The following is a 17,523-nucleotide window of genomic DNA, read 5'->3' on the forward strand; positions in this document are numbered from 1 at the left end:
GAGGTCTGTACTCCCAGACAATCCCTAACAGGCTTGACTAGAGTTAATCGGATCCTAAAGGTATGGATCCATACCCTACACACTTCCTTATGTACAACACTAAAATGGTAATTAAACGGCTATTTTCGAAATTAACATTTCTTATGTTTCAAAAGTTAGCAAGTGAAAAAGATTGTGCCATTGAAGCCTGGTAAATATTGCTGCACAGAATGTTTGTAGTCTTGTGCAGAAGTGCATATGCGTTTGGGTGTTGGGTGTCTAATGTTCAAATTAAGACTGATGACATTTGAACCTTGCGAACAAGAGTGCTACATTTTGTAGGTCTGTCCCTCGCCTCCTTCTAGGCACAAACTTAACATTTTAACTGTTCATATATTTGAATACTGTTCATCACGAACTGTTGGTCAATGTTTGACTATTGAAAACTACATAAGCAGAATTTCACTAAGAAACCATAAAAATACTATTTTATACCTATATACTGTCCTAAATTTTGTGTAGATATTTCTTTTCTTGTGTAAAATGTTTGCTTTTCTGGCCTTAATAAAAAACAAATCTCGTAAAACGAAAAATAAAACACTCTCGCCTTATGCTAATATAATACTCGTAATATATTTTATATTAATTTCGTGAATACAAGTATAAAGTCATCGATGTAACATTTTTTGCGCTTCAAATGTTTTGACGTTTTTAACATAAAATCCGTATTTGCACTATATTCTAACTGTTGCGCGGTCTAAAATTTTTCTTAAAATCATGTGACTGAACTGGTTGCGAATTTTATTTGACTACCGTTATGGTATTGCGCCAGGTGTAGGCTGCATATTTCTGAGCTCCTACGTTTTAACTGTTTTCAAGTGTTTCTGCTTGACGTAGAATATTGAAATTTTGCAGTTGCGTGCAGAAAATAGCTAGGATTGTGTTTTTGTGTTTATTTCTCGGACTCATTTTGTGCTTTTTGAGAAAATTAGATTTTAAAAGCTAAAGTTGTATATATTGTGACATTTTATACATGTGCATTTTACCTACAGCAATGATGAGTGAACACGTATTAATGCGGATTAAATATGAAAGATCAACTTTATACAATATTGGAAAATCAGTGACTGCCCAGGGTAGTCGACCTAATACTATTGTCATAGAACAAACAAAGCAATTACGGATTCAGAAATACAAAAGAGGAAAGAGAGGTGGTAAAAATCGTATGAGAAGTACATGGGATAATAATCAAGGAGTGAATGAAAATAATTTGCAAACTTTACTACAAGAAATTCCCGCTGTGATTCAAACAAGATGCTTCTCAAATAGGAATAATAATAAAATTAATATGAATAATATTACAAAGATAAAATGTGAATCTCTAAACATAACAAAAGGTCAGAAAACACTAAAAGTATGTTCTATAAACCCAAGATCTGTGAAAAACAAAACAATACCACTTTGTGATTTTATCCTTTCAAACGATTTTGACGTTGTTGCCATCACAGAGACATGGCTTGACAATACCGTGGAAAAAACATGCAGTAGTGAGCTTGTCCCTGACGGGTATCGCATGAAGCAAGTCCCTCGTCCCGGGAAAATGCGCGGAGGCGGAGTCGCCATTATTTATAAGTCCAATATAGAATTTAAAATGCTGACATCTTCCGGTGATGGACACTTCTCAACATTTGAGCACATTGATTGTAACATTGCTACAAATAAGAACTCCTTGCGACTTTCAGTCGTATACAGACCACCTTAATCACAAAAGAACGGTTTCAGTACTAATGAATTACTTCAACACGAATGGCCTCTGTTTCTTTCAAAATACGCTACAATTGACAAGCCAATAGTTATTGTTGGCGACTTAAACTTTCATTTAGACATACCTACGGATCGTGACTCTTCCAAGTTCAACAGCTGTCTAGAACATTCGGTATGGAGTAACATGTTCAAGGACCAACACATGTTGCAGGACATACTTTGGATGTTCTTATCACAAGGGACACTGAAACTATTTATCTAATATAGAAGTTACTGACCCAGGACTCTCTTATTTTGATGGGAAGATATCACGTGACCATTTCGCTGTGGTATTTCATATTCAAGCAGAAAAACCTGCTCCCATAAAGAAAACTGTGACCTTCCGAAAGTTGAGATCCACTGACATTGAACCATTTAAAAACGAAATAAAACCTTTGGAGATTCTTGACACGAACACGTTAATTTCTGATGTTGACCAGCACGTGGAATCATTAAACAACAGTTTGATATCACTCATTGACCAGCACGCCCCTTGGCTTACTAAAACAATAGTGCTTAGACCGGCTTGTCCATGGTATAATGAAGAACTACACGAAGCCTAACATTTGAAAAGAAAACTTGAACGCAAATGGAGAAAAACAAATCTGACAGTGGATCATGGGATATACAGAAATCACTGTGCTTCTGTGAATAAACTGCTGAAACAAACACGTGTAAATTTCTATTCTGAAAAGATAGATTCCTGCGGACGAGATCAGAAAACATTATTCAAAGTGACAAAGAATCTTCTTGGTAGAGTCGAGGAGGCCGTGCTGCCAACATCTTCCTCTTCCAAAGAACTAGCGCAAACTTTCAGCGATTTCTTCATCGATAAAATTGACGGAATAAGAAATAAAATTAGGTCAGAAACAGAATTACAAACCGGTGTTACCACCGAGGAAATTTCGAACACGCAAATAGATAAACTTGTTGAATTCACTCCAGTCTCACAGGATGAAGTGAAAAGAGTTATTTCAAAATCTGCAAGTAAATCCACTTCCAACATGGCTTTTGAAAGAATCCTTAGAAGTGTCAGAATAATTTGTATGTTTAATATATTGATAACGTAACACATTAAGCACAGATAGTGCCTGACTCCCTTTCCATGCTATCATTGCTATAATTATTGTTGAATTGCTGTTAATAATAGAATTTGGGTCATTTGTGGCTGATTTGGGTTCATTATGTGGATGGCTGGGTCCCAGCTTCGCACATTATGCCATATACAAAAATTAAAGGGAACCAGATATTTGATAGAGCAGGTACTCGTTGTAATACGTTATGTTTAAATTTGGACCAATCAGAAACACGTTCTAAAAATAGCACGTCTGCTGGGGTATAAATAGGTAGATTGATGACAGAGAGCTCATTCGGTATCCAGCGGTTGAAGAAAACACATCGAGGATTCAACTAATAATTTATCCCAGTACCTTGAGAAGGAGACTATTGCAGTTACCCTGTCAGGACGGATAAATTATTAAAAAGAAGACTTTGGAAGTTCTTAGACTAAAGAAGAGTAGCAGAATTTCGATATGGTTTCGAGCTATAGGGCCAGCGCATAGGAGTTTTACCTTAAAGGTAATTGAATGCTATAGACGATAGCATATATAGGCTGAGCATCGGGAAGCTGAGACAGAGACCCAGAGTTTGGTAATCTACTGAGATAGTAGGAGAGTTCCAGCTTATAGACGGGTCAGCATTATTGGCGAAGTACAGCCAAGGCATCGGGGATAATACCTATATGGTAGTTGAATGCTACATATGATAGCATATAGGCGCTGAGCATCCAGGAGTCAGGGCAATCTTATGAGTTTGAGAGGACAGAGGCCGAGCATCTATGCGATAGGACTCGTATGTTGTTGATTCAAAGACATTGTCTGATGGGAACTTCAACAAAAAGACCAGTCAAGTATAGAGTCTGCAGCCTATAGGAGTTTGAGCTAATCATTTTTAATTGAAGATTGTTAGTTTGAAACATTTAGTGATTTGCCTGATCCCTAAAATTGTCTAGCTCATAATAAGAAATCATTTACGAATCATTGGTACACGAATCATTTAGGCAAGGTAGCCAGAGGAAAATTCTATATATGAGATTTTGGTCTCACCAGCTTTACGTTTTAACAAAGGACATTCTACATCGTTTGTCAGCTAGTCTAAGACATAGTCACCTTAGCGATTGGACCCAAACCATTGTTCAAGATACTAAAGGCGTAGGCACTTCCCTGGGTCATATAACCAGTATCCTGACAAGAAGAACTGCTACCATTTCTCACAAAAATAATTAATTATTCTTTGGAGAAAGCATATGTACCGAAATACTTCAAAAGTTCGTTGATCAGACCACTCATCAAAAAGTCAGATCTAGAAGCAAATGTTCTGAAGAACTACAGACCTGTATCTAATTCTAATAAAATGTACGTGTCTAAAATACTTGAAAAGGTAGTCGATGCCACTTGTCATTGAACAGTCTCCACGAAGAACACCAGTCTGCATACAGAAAATTTCACTCCACTGAGACTGCATTACTGAAGGTTCAAAATGACATTCTCAACTCCCTTGACCAAAATGATATAACAATGTTAGTGATGCTTAACCTTTCGGCTGCTTTTGATACCATCGACCACAAGACACTATTGCACCGCCTCCACGACCACTTTGGTATCGCAGGGAAACCACTTAAATGGATAACTTCATATCTGAGCGACCGCTACCAAACAGTGACCATAGATAGTGAATTGTCAAAACCGGTGCAAATGACATACAGTGTCCCACAGGGGCCAAAATTTTTCTCAGTGTACACTAAACCAGTTGGTACAATATGCAAGAAACATGGACTAAATCATCATTTTTACGCCGACGATGGGCAGCTTTATTTTTCTTTCAAACCAACAAAACCGGTCTCTCAAAAGGATGCTTTACGCTGTGTTGAAAACTGTCTCGTAGAAATCGTATCTTGGATGAACAGCAACATGTTGAAAATCAATACCGATAAAACTGAAGTCATTGTATTTACCTCTCAAAGAAACGAGAAACATATTGAATCGGTTACTGTGAAAATTGGAGAAGAGAACATTAAACCATCTAAATGTGTAAGGAATCTTGGTGCTTTTCTAGACTCAAAAATGAGCATGGAAAAACATATAAACTCAGTTTGTAGATCAGGGTACGGACAGCTACGTCAAATAGGCCACATCAGGAAATATCTAAATACAGATGCTACAAAATCTCTAGTAAATTCACTCGTCACTTCACGCCTTGATTATTGTAATGCGCTCTTGTATAGTGTTCCGAAGGTCTTGCTGAATAGACTTCAAAGTCTTCAGAACACTGCAGCTCGAATTATAACGAGAATATCGCGTTATGATCACATTACGCCGGTATTAAAAGAACTGCATTGGATACCAGTTACTCATAGAGTGGACTTTAAGATTCTAGTTCACACATACAAAGCATTGCATGACCAATCACCGATCTATGTTAAAGACTTGCAGGAACTCTATCAGCCAGCAAGAAATTTGAGATCCAAGAACAACTCAAAACAACTAGTTGTTCCAAAAAGCAAAAGTGTGAGGTACGGTGATCGTAGTTTTTCATCAGCTGCATCGAAGTTATGGAATGCTCTTCCGGCTACCATTAGAGACGCTAAAAGCTTGGATGCTTTCAAACGATCATTGAAAACACACTTTTTCTTCAAGATCTATTGAAGCTCACTTTGCACTGGAAAACAAGCTTTGCAATGGAAATTATTTCCTATTGTTAATTGTTCTTTAAAATATCTTGGACAATTAAAATATAGAGTAAAACCTGATTCAGGCTAAATACCTTTTATTGTTGATATATTGTTTGTGTTGTATTGTATGTCCATATCATTCTGTGATGTGTAGTTTGTACAGCGCTTTTGAACGTTTATTTTATAGATGAAAAGAGCGCTATAAAAATCTGGTAAATAATGATAATAATAATAAAACTTCGAAAATACTACCACATTAACTTAAGAGCCACAAGAAAAGAAAGAATTGCTTGAAAATCAAGAAAATATAATTATGTTTTTTTTTTCATATTGGTATTAGTTTTTCAGTTCAGTTACCTCTTAGGTTTTTATGCGAATACATTTACTTTTAATTAATAGCAGACGTACACAGGTAAAGAGAAAAGAGGAAAAAGTCAAGAATTTCTTACACTAATAAAATTTAGACAGAAGCTTTCACAGAGTGATCTTGCATAACGATTCGTTGTTTGTTAGAGAAAATTGACAACGGTCATTATCACACAAATTCAGTCTCTATTCCGTATGTGCTTTACGTCAATGCGTGCTATTTTCCCGCTTATGGCATTTTCCATTTCCAGACTTTTTTCTGAAACGAAAAACATATGTTTACAATATTTTTATTTTAAATAATTACAGGCGCACACAGTATAAAACTAAAAATAAAACAAGTTACATTTTTAAAATCAAGAAATTCTTACACTAAACGTTTAGACAGCTCAGTGATCTTGCAAGCAGATCCCTTATTACTTAGACAGATAAAAATGTTAAATGTAATTATTACACAGATGGCGGGTACACTGTCCTGTTACGTTGAAACATGCTGAGGGTTATAGTGAGGGTTTGTGCGCAATTAACCTGTTAAGTTCCCCAGTGGTGTTTTCGCCAATGACCGTCCCATGAAAATGCCCCTATTATTGTATTCCTTTTGCGTGTTCGTTTTATCCTTGTTGTCTATTTGTGCTTTACTTTGTCACATTTTTATGTGTATATGTCTATCTTTTATATTTACGTACACACGTTGCTGTGGAAAATTGTTAATAATGAAAATAATGATGGAAACCATTGAGAGAAAATGAAATATACACAAATCATACCTTGCTTACTTTTTAAATTATCTCCCTTTTTAAAATATAATGATAACATTTTTTCTGGAGCATAAATCAAAACTTATAAAGGATATTGTTGAAATTTCACATTTTGACAGAGAATATCGTAAGAAAGTGCAATGTACAAGAACTAAAGCTCTACATCGCATACTTCTTTTAATTATGTCCCTTTATTTGATTTCCTACTAAAACTTTTGTCCTGAGCATTACATCAAAACTACTTAAGGAATTTTGCTAAATCGTTAGACAATAACAGAGACTATTGAGATAAAATGCAATGTTTAAGAGCCAGAACACAACTCAACTTACTTTTTGAATTATCTCCCTTTATTAAATATGATTGTCCAATGCATAAATCTTTAAGTGTTGCTCAATCGGTCAATACTATTTATCACCGGGACCTCCACTATAGTACATACCAAAGGATGATTGTAATTTTAGTATAGTTAATTTCCCCCATTCGAATGAGAATGTACCGCAGGCAACATCTTATGGGATATATAACACAATTAATTCGGTTTGCCAGAGCAAGTAGTCATGTTGAGGATCTTCTTCATCAAGGCTACGTAAATATTGTGCTGATTTTTTCTATGTTAATTCTGATTTCCGACACAATTATAGGTCATATTGCGACTTTCCAGCTTTTACGGTGGAGAAAGACCCCAGGTGCCCTTCCATGCATTATTTCATCACGGGCGGCCACCTGTGTAGAACCACCGACCTTTCGTAAGCCAGCTGGATGGCTTCCTCAAATGAAGAATTCAACGCTTCGAACGAGGCTCAAACCCACATCGGTGAGGGGCAAGTGATTTGGAGTCAGCAATCTTAACCTCTCAGACACGGAGACCCCCTACTGCGAGAAGGTATATCCAAACCCGATTATTATGGGAATATGGTTTACAGTGTTGGATTCAGTGTTGTCATATTTTATTTTTCTGATCCTTTGGGTCATGTAATCCATTCAATATCTATGTTAAGCCGGTGTTAGGGGGCGCGAGGGGTGTTACACTTCCATTACCTCTCATGAACAGATTTAAGCAAACCGGGTCAGCTTTTGTTTTGCTTGGTTTCATTTTATGCTTCCAAAGGATCTTCTTACAAATTTTATTACAAACTTCGTAAGACTGTAAAATTATAAAACGTTTAATCAAAAAGAGGTTATGACCCACTATTTTGAGAAGCACCGCATGTTTGGTGTTAACCTTTTTACAGTCGAACGCTTCCCTCTTTGATTGTGTCTGACGGAACAGGCGGAGGAATCTATGATAGGTAGTTTTCAAATCCCACCGGGACTGAGCTATTTTGATATCTGTCTCCTGGCCTGTTTCTTCAGGCCCTTAAGGGTGTTTCTCTCGATGCTCTGTCTTCTGCAAATGCAATGAGTACACTCGGTTTTTGATATTACGGTTTGTTTTTATATGAATATACAAAAAGCTTTTTTGTGCTTTGTATGTCATGCCTTCTGTTGCCATTCAGTGTGTAAAGGATTCTCCATGTTGGGATTATTTTTATTTACACTGTCCTGTGACCCTGAAACATGGTGGGGCAAGAGGGAGGTTAGGTGCGTAACATAACCCGGTTTAAACTCCCCAATGGTGTTTTTGCCACTGATCACCCCACGGCGTTGCCCTATATTTTTCCTTTATTTGTTCGCCTCATATGTTTGCTTTGTCTGTGCGTTTGTTTGTCTATTTGTGCTAGTCTTGTGGACGTCCATGTGCTGTGGGTGTCGCTTTTGGGAGGCTGCGTTTTTGGAACGTGGCTTAACCTGTTGGAAAGTCAGCCTTTTTTTAAGGGGTGTTATTCAAACTGCATATAAAGATGTAGGATACGAAAGGCGAGTTCAATGCAGAAGAACCATGACTGTCTTACTTACATTTTGAATGATCTCCCTTTCTTTAATTTACTCATTACGCTCTTCCTCGGAGTAGAACTCTAAAACTATGAAAGGGATTTTGTTATAACTTCATGCAATGATAGAGGCCATTAAGAGTCTGTGCAATGTACAAGAACCATTACTCTACTCCTCTTACCTTTTTGAATTATCTTCCTTTGTAAAAGATAGAGGACATTATAGAGAAGGGCATTGCACAAAAGTCATATGTCTAACATACTTACTTTTTTAATTATCTCCATTTTATTTTACTCATTAAACTTTATCCGGAGAATAACCCCAAAAGAATCGAAGGGATTTTGCTAACAATGATAGAGGCAATTGAGAAGGAACTGCAACGCACACGAATTATAGCTCTACCTTGTACAATCTTCATTTAGTAAATTTTGAAAAAGAAATATCTAAACTTTACAGGCGAGGTAAAGAGCAGTTAAAGAAATGCAGCGTGTATATATCGTAACTATTGCATGTGCACTGAACACAGTAGTTCTTGATAACACTGTTTTATTCTCTGACCAATATGAATACAATTTCCAAACTATTTTCTCTTCTTGGCCACCTTTTACACAAACCTTTGCTTTTGCAGGGGATTGGCAATGTCCAACGTGGCTCTTTTCTAACTTTGAAACATGATGCTGTATAAGAGTGAGGTTTGGTGAATTATTTACCGGTTTAAACTTCCCAGATGTGTTTTAATAATATTACTGACCATTCAAAGACCATATTAGCTGTGTTCCTATATGTGTTGTCCTTAATGCCTATTTCCTTCACTTCGCCTATGTATTTTTGTATAATCGTCTACAAAATATACAAATGGCTGTAAAGACTCGCATATGGGATTTGTGGTTTCTCCGTTCGTAGAACGTGACATTTCTTATTGATTGTTATCCTTGCTTAAATGTTTACTGTTTGGTACACCTAATCGGTAACCATTTCTTTTCCGTGAATTTCTGCTTTATGTTGCAAATGCCGGATATAGCTTAAACAATATTCTACTGGTCTCAAGGGGTGTAAGCAAACATGCAATTTTGTCTTCCAACTACTTATGTTTGTAATCAAAAAGTCAACTGGTGCTTACTGTTATGCAAAAAGAATAACATTTGTAATTTGTTTTAAGAATTTTTAATTAGGGTCAAAATTATTTTCATTACCATGACTTTTTACCAAGTTATAAGTTGAACTAAACTGATAGTGTACCGCAGTCTTACATGCTATGTCTGCATTTATCTGGAAGGACCAGAACTGTTTACAAACATGATATAACTACTCTGATGTGATATTAAACAGTGGAATTATTTATTTTAACATACCTTGTACTACGACGAGTTCGATAGTCTTCACTTCAACACCACCACTACAACTGTAATGCCCTGAATGTTTTAATCCCAAGCTCAGTATCTTCAAATCCTTTTTATCAATCCATGCAATGCCTTGCTCATTTATTATTTTCCCGTTGGTTAAAGGAGTAGTTAATGTACTTGGACCAGTCCATGTAGGATATTCAACGTCAGCAAGCGGGCATCTGATAATTGCTTCATCATTAATGTCTTCCTCGAGCACTGTTACAGACAACACACCTAAAAAGAGAATGAGTTAATTTGATGTTCCTGAAAATATGGATCATGCATTTGAAATATTTTCAAACCACACATACGATTACCTTTACATATAATACGCTTGAAATATACCTTTTAGAATATGCATATGATATAGGATTGTTTACACCAAGTAGGAAGTGACTACTCAGTGTCACACGTGAAGTAGCCCAAATGTAGTTCCAAGCTGATGTAAAACCTGGTATAAGGAGCCATATAAGGATGTGACCGTCTATTTTAACCTTTTCAAAAAGTATGTATATATATATATATACTTTACATGTACTTGTATCACAATCGATCTGGAACACATACATATACTTGTATCACAATCGATCTGGAACACATACCTGTACTATTATCACAGTCGACCTGGAACACATACCTATACTTGTATCACAATCGATCTGGAACACATACCTATACTTGTATCACAATCGATCTGGAACACATACAGATATTTGTATCACAGTTGATCTGGAAAACATACCTATACTTGTATCACAGTCGATCTGGAACACATACCTATACTTGTATAATACTCGATCTGGAAAACATACCTACACTTGAATCACAATCGATCTGGAACACATACCTATACTTGTATCATACAGTGCCGTAGCCAGACACAAGTTTTAACCGAGGCAATTTAGGGGGTGGGTGGATATCCACCACCCACCCCCGATTTTTTTCCACAGGACGTCCCTGGTGCGTTCTGGAGCACTCTCAGACTGTGTTATCTGGAACAACTGATACGTATTAGACCTTCCTGGTGTTATATCACAGTAAAAATCGTCCTTTCAGCCCTATTTATCACAGTTACTTTCATATTTTAAGAAAAAATTATATTGATAAAAATGATAATTGGGGATTTATCCTAGTCTAATAAAGTCAGATACATAGAAATAAAAACCACCAGTAAAGACATACAACGACATGCTATTTATCAGTTTACTACTAGTAGTTTATTAGTTTATAGCCCGAGAGGAGGTAGGCGTGGTAGCTCTGTCCGTGTTAGGGGCGGTGGGGGTTTTTGTGGGTCAGGGGGTCCCCCCTGGAAGGTTTATAAATACATATATGAAATGGTGGCCTCTGGTGTTTTCTTTTTAATTTTGAGGTACTGAATGGTAACCCCTTCTTTTTATGGGATGAGGGGGTGGGTGGGTGTTGGTGGTGGTGGTGGTGCTCTATTCCTGGGGATTTTTTAAAATACAGATATGAAATGACGGCATACGGCGCATGTTTTGTCTTAATTTTTTAGGCGCTCTAAGGGGAACCTCCTCGTTATAGGGGGTCAGGGGGCTCTCCCCATGGAAAATTTTGAAATACAGGTATGAAATGGTGACCTCTGGTTCATTAATGGTCTAAATTTTAAGGTATGGGAGGGGGTTCCCGCTTATTTTAGTGGATTCAGTGGGCTCTCTTTCCTGGAAAATTTTGAAATACAGATACGAAATGTTGGCCCATGGTACATTTGTTGGTCTAAATGTTGAGGTACTGTAGGGGGAACCCCCTTATTTTAAGGGGGTCAGAGGGCTCTCCCGCTGGAAAAATTGAAATGATGGCCTCTGGTGAATTTTTGGTATTAATGTTGGTGTATGGGAGCGGGCTCCCCCTCATTTAAGTAGGGTCAGGGGGCTGTTCCCCTGGAATTTTTTGAAATATTGGTATGAAATCGTGGCCTCTGGTGCGCTTTTGGGTTTAAATTTGATGGTAATAATAATAATAAATAATTGTATGCAACTTTGATGAGTATAGTTCACTTCTCAGCCAACTTGGGTGTGGGGCACCGGCCTTCTCGGCCAGACCCTGGACCCGGGCCTGGCAAGGCTATCAATATGACTGCTATGATTTCTGTCTCACTTCTGTCATGAGGCAAATGATACTATGATATATTCTAATGATATTAATATACATTTTTTTGAACTTTTATAACTGAATTTTTCATCAGTGTGATATGCCTACTTTTTACTCTTTTTGGCTCCTCAAATTTTAACCGAGGCAACTGCCTCGGTTTGCCTCAGTGTGGCTACGGCGCTGTCATAGTCAATCTGGAACACATACCTATACTTGTATAACAATCGACCTGGAACACATACCTATACTTGAATCACAATCGATCTGGAACAAATACCTATACTTGTATCACAGTCGATCTGAAACACATACCTATACTTGTATCACAATCGATCTGGAACACATACCTATGCTTGTATCAGAGTCGATCTGGAACTCATACCTATACTTGTATCAAGTCGATCTGAAACACATACCAATACTTGTATCACAATCGATCTGGAACACATACATATACTAGAATCACAATCGATCTGGAACACATACCTATACTTGTATCACAATCGATCTGGAACACATACCCATGCTTGTATCAGAGTCGATCTAGAACAAATACCTATACTTATATCAAGTCGATTTGAAACACATACCAATACTTGTATCACAATCGATCTGGAACACATAACTATGCTTGTATCAGAGTCGATCTGGAACTCATACCTATACTTGTATCACAATCGATCTGGAACACATACCTATACTTGTATCACAATCGATCTGGAACACATACCCATGCCTGTATCAGAGTCGATCTGGAACTCATACCTTTACTTATATCACAGTCGATCTGGAACACATACATATACTTGAATCACAATCACTCTGGAACACATACCTATACTTGAATCACAATCGATCTGGAACACTTACCTATACTTGTATCACAGTCGATCTGGCACATACATACCTATACTTGTATCACAATCGATCTGGAACACATACCCATGCTTGTATCAGAGTCGATCTGGAACAAATACCTATACTTGTATCAAGTCGATCTGAAACACATACCAATACTTGTATCACAATCAATCTGGAACACATAACTATGCTTGTATCAGAGTCGATCTGGAACTCATACCTATACTTGTATCACAATCGATCTGGAACACATACATATTCTTGAATCACAATCGATCTGGAACACATACATGTACTTAAATCACAATGAATCTGGAACACATACCTATACTTGTATCAAGTCGGTCTGAAACACATACCTACACTTGTATCACAGTCGACCTGGAACACATACCTATACTTGAATCACAATCGATCTGGAACACATGCCTATACTTGTATAATACTCGATCTGGAACACATACCTATACTTGAATCACAATCGATTGGAACACATACCTATATTTGTATCACAATCGATCTGGAACACATACCTATACTTGAATCACAGTCGATCTGGAACACATACCTATACTTGTATCACAGTCGATCTGAAACACATACCTATACTTGTATCACAATCGATCTGGAACACATACCTATACTTGTATCTCTGTTGATCTGGAACACATACCTATGCTTGTATCACAGTCGATCTGGAACTCATACCTTTACTTGTATCACAATCGATCTGGAACACATACCTATACTTGGATCACAGTCGATCTGGAACACATACCTATACTTGTATCACAGTCGATCTGAAACACATACCTATACTTGTATCACAATCGAACTGGAACACATACCTATACTTGTATCTCTGTTGATCTGGAACACATACCTATGCTTGTATCACAGCCGATCTGGAACACATACCTGTACTTGTATCACAATCGATCCGGAACACATACATATACTTGAATCACAATCGATCTTACATACATACCAAACTTGAATCATAATCGATCTGGAACACATACCTATACTTTTATCACAATCGATCTGGAACACATACCTATACTTGTATCACAATCGATCCGGAACACATACCTATACTTGTATCACAATCGATCCGGAACACATACCTATACTTGTATCACAATCGATCTTAAATAAATACAAAAAAAAATGTATTAAAAATACAAAAGAACCTGGAACGGGAACAAATATCGTAAAATTATAAAATGACATCACACGCTCGCTTAGATTTTCTTAAATTTTAATAATAAATGTCACAAACTAGTTTCGTCGTGAAGGGCTCATCAGTGAATTTTTAATTAAAAGTTAATTTTATAATTTTACGATATCTGTCCCATTCGAGGTTCTTTTTTATTCTTAATTTGTATATTTTAAGTATAACATGTTTTAATTTGAATAGTTTTATTCCATATATACTGCACTTTGATGAGACTTTAATAAATGATTTATCTCTAATTATAGAAGTTAGACTGTGTTTACCTGTAAAGACGAGATATATCCATCTATTCTTTGCCATTTGTAATTGAATTGCATAGAATACCAATGACTGTATAGGAAGCTTTCCGAACCAATGACAAACTATGGCTGCACGCAAAACTGATTTGTGCATTCATAATTACATTATAACAATAACTATAAATACAAAAGAGCACCCGGCTAAACTGGCCTGTAAGTCATCTTAATTCATCAACAATGTGCGTATACATTCGTCTTCTGTCTGAATACAATGAATGTCTGCCATATGTAAATAGATATGGCAGACATTCATTGTATTAAAACAAAAGACGAACTGATAGGTGCGATCAAAACATGAACAATAACGCAAAAGCGTAAAATATCAACTGATATATCAAATCTACAGGCTATAACAGAATTATACAAAAGGTTCTACATTTTGAAAGGACATAATTAATCCGTATGATGCCTATGAAATGCATCACAGAAAGCAAGCCATCCTGGATGGCTGGGTCAATCCCCGCCTAAACGGTACGGAGAACATCTATGGTACATCTCACAGAAAAAATAATACTTTAACTACCCAGAATGGCTGCGTAATTTTGCATTGTACAGTTAAACTAAAAGTACTTATGAATATTATTCGTCATTGTCGCATAATATTTATCTGCAAACACATAATCTAATCGAAATTCTATTTATGAAATAGATATACAATTTGGTAAATGGTACTTCACTAGTGCTTATAAATTTGCTTTATCTCATGTTTGTTATATACTGTGTGCAGTCATACACACATTTGTGTTTATCATTTATAATTGTATTGTATATGTGTATGGGCTGGAAGCCTATAATAACGCAATAAACCAGTTTGAGTTAAATTTTTCTACTTTAACGCATGACCGATAAATGAATCTGTCAACATAACCTCGATTGGATAAAAAGACCTAGAAACAGGTAACACGTGTTAAATGATGAACGCAAAAAAGACAGAAGATATTTAATTCAATAAAGCTAATCATTAAATAAAAACAAAAGTTGGTCAAATTCAATTGTTTGCCTTAATTATTTATTTAGGCATTTAGACTTAGCCCTCGTTGTGTTGCTTGATAAAAAGGTAAAATTATAGATTATGTAGAGAACATAGCTCTACATCAGAATAATATTTGTCATAAAATTGAAATTTAGATTTAAATCGCGACTTCTTTGTACTATTTACAAGTTATCTACAAGACATTAATTAAATAAATACTTATATCAAGACTCAATGTCAAAGGACCTCGGACATGTTCCTATTCAGATTGCCTATCCGATTAAGGAAAAAGTGATATAGGGATAGACTTCTGAAATTGCATAGTTATGATAGTTGAAGATCATTTCTTGATAAATGCGACTTCATTTTACAAGTTTATGAACAAAAAAGAAGACTTTGTAGACATTTCTCATTCTCTTTTCTATTAAAATATGAACATAAATCATTTTTACGTTTTAAACATCTTTCCCACCAGTGACGCAACAAAATAGTTCACATGCCTTTGTAAATAATTATTATATACGTATGATGCAAAAATGGCACTTGGTCACAGGTGGGAAAGTGTTTAAAATTGAAAAAAACTATGTACAGGGTATCAGCAAATAAATTTTTACATAAATATTTGACACTTATTGCATGTGTTTCATAAACCTTACATATATACAGCTTTATTCATTTTTGTAAATATTTCAAGCACAGAAAACACTAAACTAAATAAATAGCGGACATAGAAAGTCGTAAGTCAAGAACCAAGCAAGTGGCTTCGACATATTACATATGTGTCTTCAACTTAAACATAACAAAGAAATACAAACGAACTTCTATGGGAATAGTGCCACTTAGGTGCAATTTTTTACCTTTTGTAGGACACAGTTGAAGCGAACCTAGAATGCATTTTAAGAGCAACATTTGCTTTTATACGATCTAGCATACTATACCCAAACAGAACTACACCAGACACTATCTCATTAACTAACCTAGTTGCTTCTAGAACTTACACTGACACCCATAGAACTAATACTGACTCGCCCATAACTAACACTGACACTCCCAGAATTAACATCAATTCGCTCACACGTCTGAAACTTATTTCGAAGCCAACCGAAATACTAGTAAGGATCTCAAAGAACAAACACAGACACCCCAAGAATATCTATATAAATGTTGATACTAACTAGTGAAGTTCTGTTCCACTGATATAAAATGCTAAAAGTAAGGCATCCCTGAACCCGCAGTGAAATAGGCAGTCTCCTGCACCCCTCCGTCTCAACTGAAAAAGGCCAACTACGCCAATGTATGGCCAGCTACACCACTGCATGTATTCAATAATAATGCCCGGTCAGTATTGTACATGTGTATAAATACAATATAGCAATAGATGTATAGAAAACAAACAATAGGATATGATCAATGCATCAGTGTTATCATGGGCACTCGGGTGGAAATAACAGAAGTAGAGTTAGGGACCAAATGTTTTGTTCTACTTTTATTTTTTCCGTTTCGTTTATTTTCAAAAATGTCAATAAAACTGATAATCTGCATGGTATCAGTTTATTTATTGTGTTAAAATATTTCATAGTAGACATACCTTAAATACCAATGCTTATTTTAACTAAAAATACACATTTTAAATTTTTCAAAAATATGACCCTTAGTTACAAACTGTTCGAATTTCAAGAAAACGAATATGAAATAAAACTAATTTTTGTGACAATTTGATAGGAATATAACTTATTTATCAGTATTTGAAGCTGTTATATAAAACTATCAGCTACTGAAGTCAAAACATAGCATTGAACTTAGGGCAAAATCCCTAGCATAATGTCCGATGTCCTTTGTAATAGAACCAACACGTTTAAAGTAAAAGTATTAGGCAATAACATGACAGAAAAACATGTTATAGGTGTATATGAACAACTGGCGGCGATAATATAAACTTTTCACTTCGTTTGTTTAAAATACGGGTATTGATGTAGAAACCTTTGACAGCAGAAAAAAGAGTCATACAAGTTAGAATTTTTTTTTTCATAACTTCAGTAAAGAGTGACTATAATCTGTTTTCATACTAAAGTAGTTTCGCACCAACCTCCGCGCAGGAATATCGTCAAACAATCATCCTTGCCTTTTCAAGCAAATCACGTGACGATGGT

General features: G+C 36.1%; 1 protein-coding gene across 2 annotated transcripts; it reads right to left on the reverse strand.

The window, feature by feature from the left end:
* Window positions 1-5,998: 5,998 nt before the first annotated feature.
* On the reverse strand, window positions 5,999-14,468 carry LOC128546262 (uncharacterized). 2 transcript variants are annotated; one of them, XM_053516559.1, is made up of 4 exons: window positions 14,365-14,468; window positions 9,862-10,128; window positions 8,534-8,598; window positions 6,019-6,137 (listed from the first exon to the last, which is right to left on the reverse strand). In XM_053516559.1, the coding sequence occupies exons 1-3, from the start codon at window positions 14,399-14,401 to the stop codon at window positions 8,561-8,563; spliced, it is 342 nt and encodes a 113-aa protein (XP_053372534.1). In that variant the 5' UTR covers window positions 14,402-14,468; the 3' UTR covers window positions 6,019-6,137; window positions 8,534-8,560. The 2 variants fall into 2 exon arrangements, with proteins under 2 accessions (XP_053372533.1, XP_053372534.1); XM_053516558.1 differs by lacking the exon at window positions 8,534-8,598 and having other exon boundaries at window positions 5,999-6,137.
* Window positions 14,469-17,523: the final 3,055 nt, after the last annotated feature.

Source organism: Mercenaria mercenaria, chromosome 10 (assembly GCF_021730395.1).
Source record: "Mercenaria mercenaria strain notata chromosome 10, MADL_Memer_1, whole genome shotgun sequence".
Taxonomy (NCBI): Eukaryota; Metazoa; Mollusca; class Bivalvia; order Venerida; family Veneridae; genus Mercenaria; species Mercenaria mercenaria.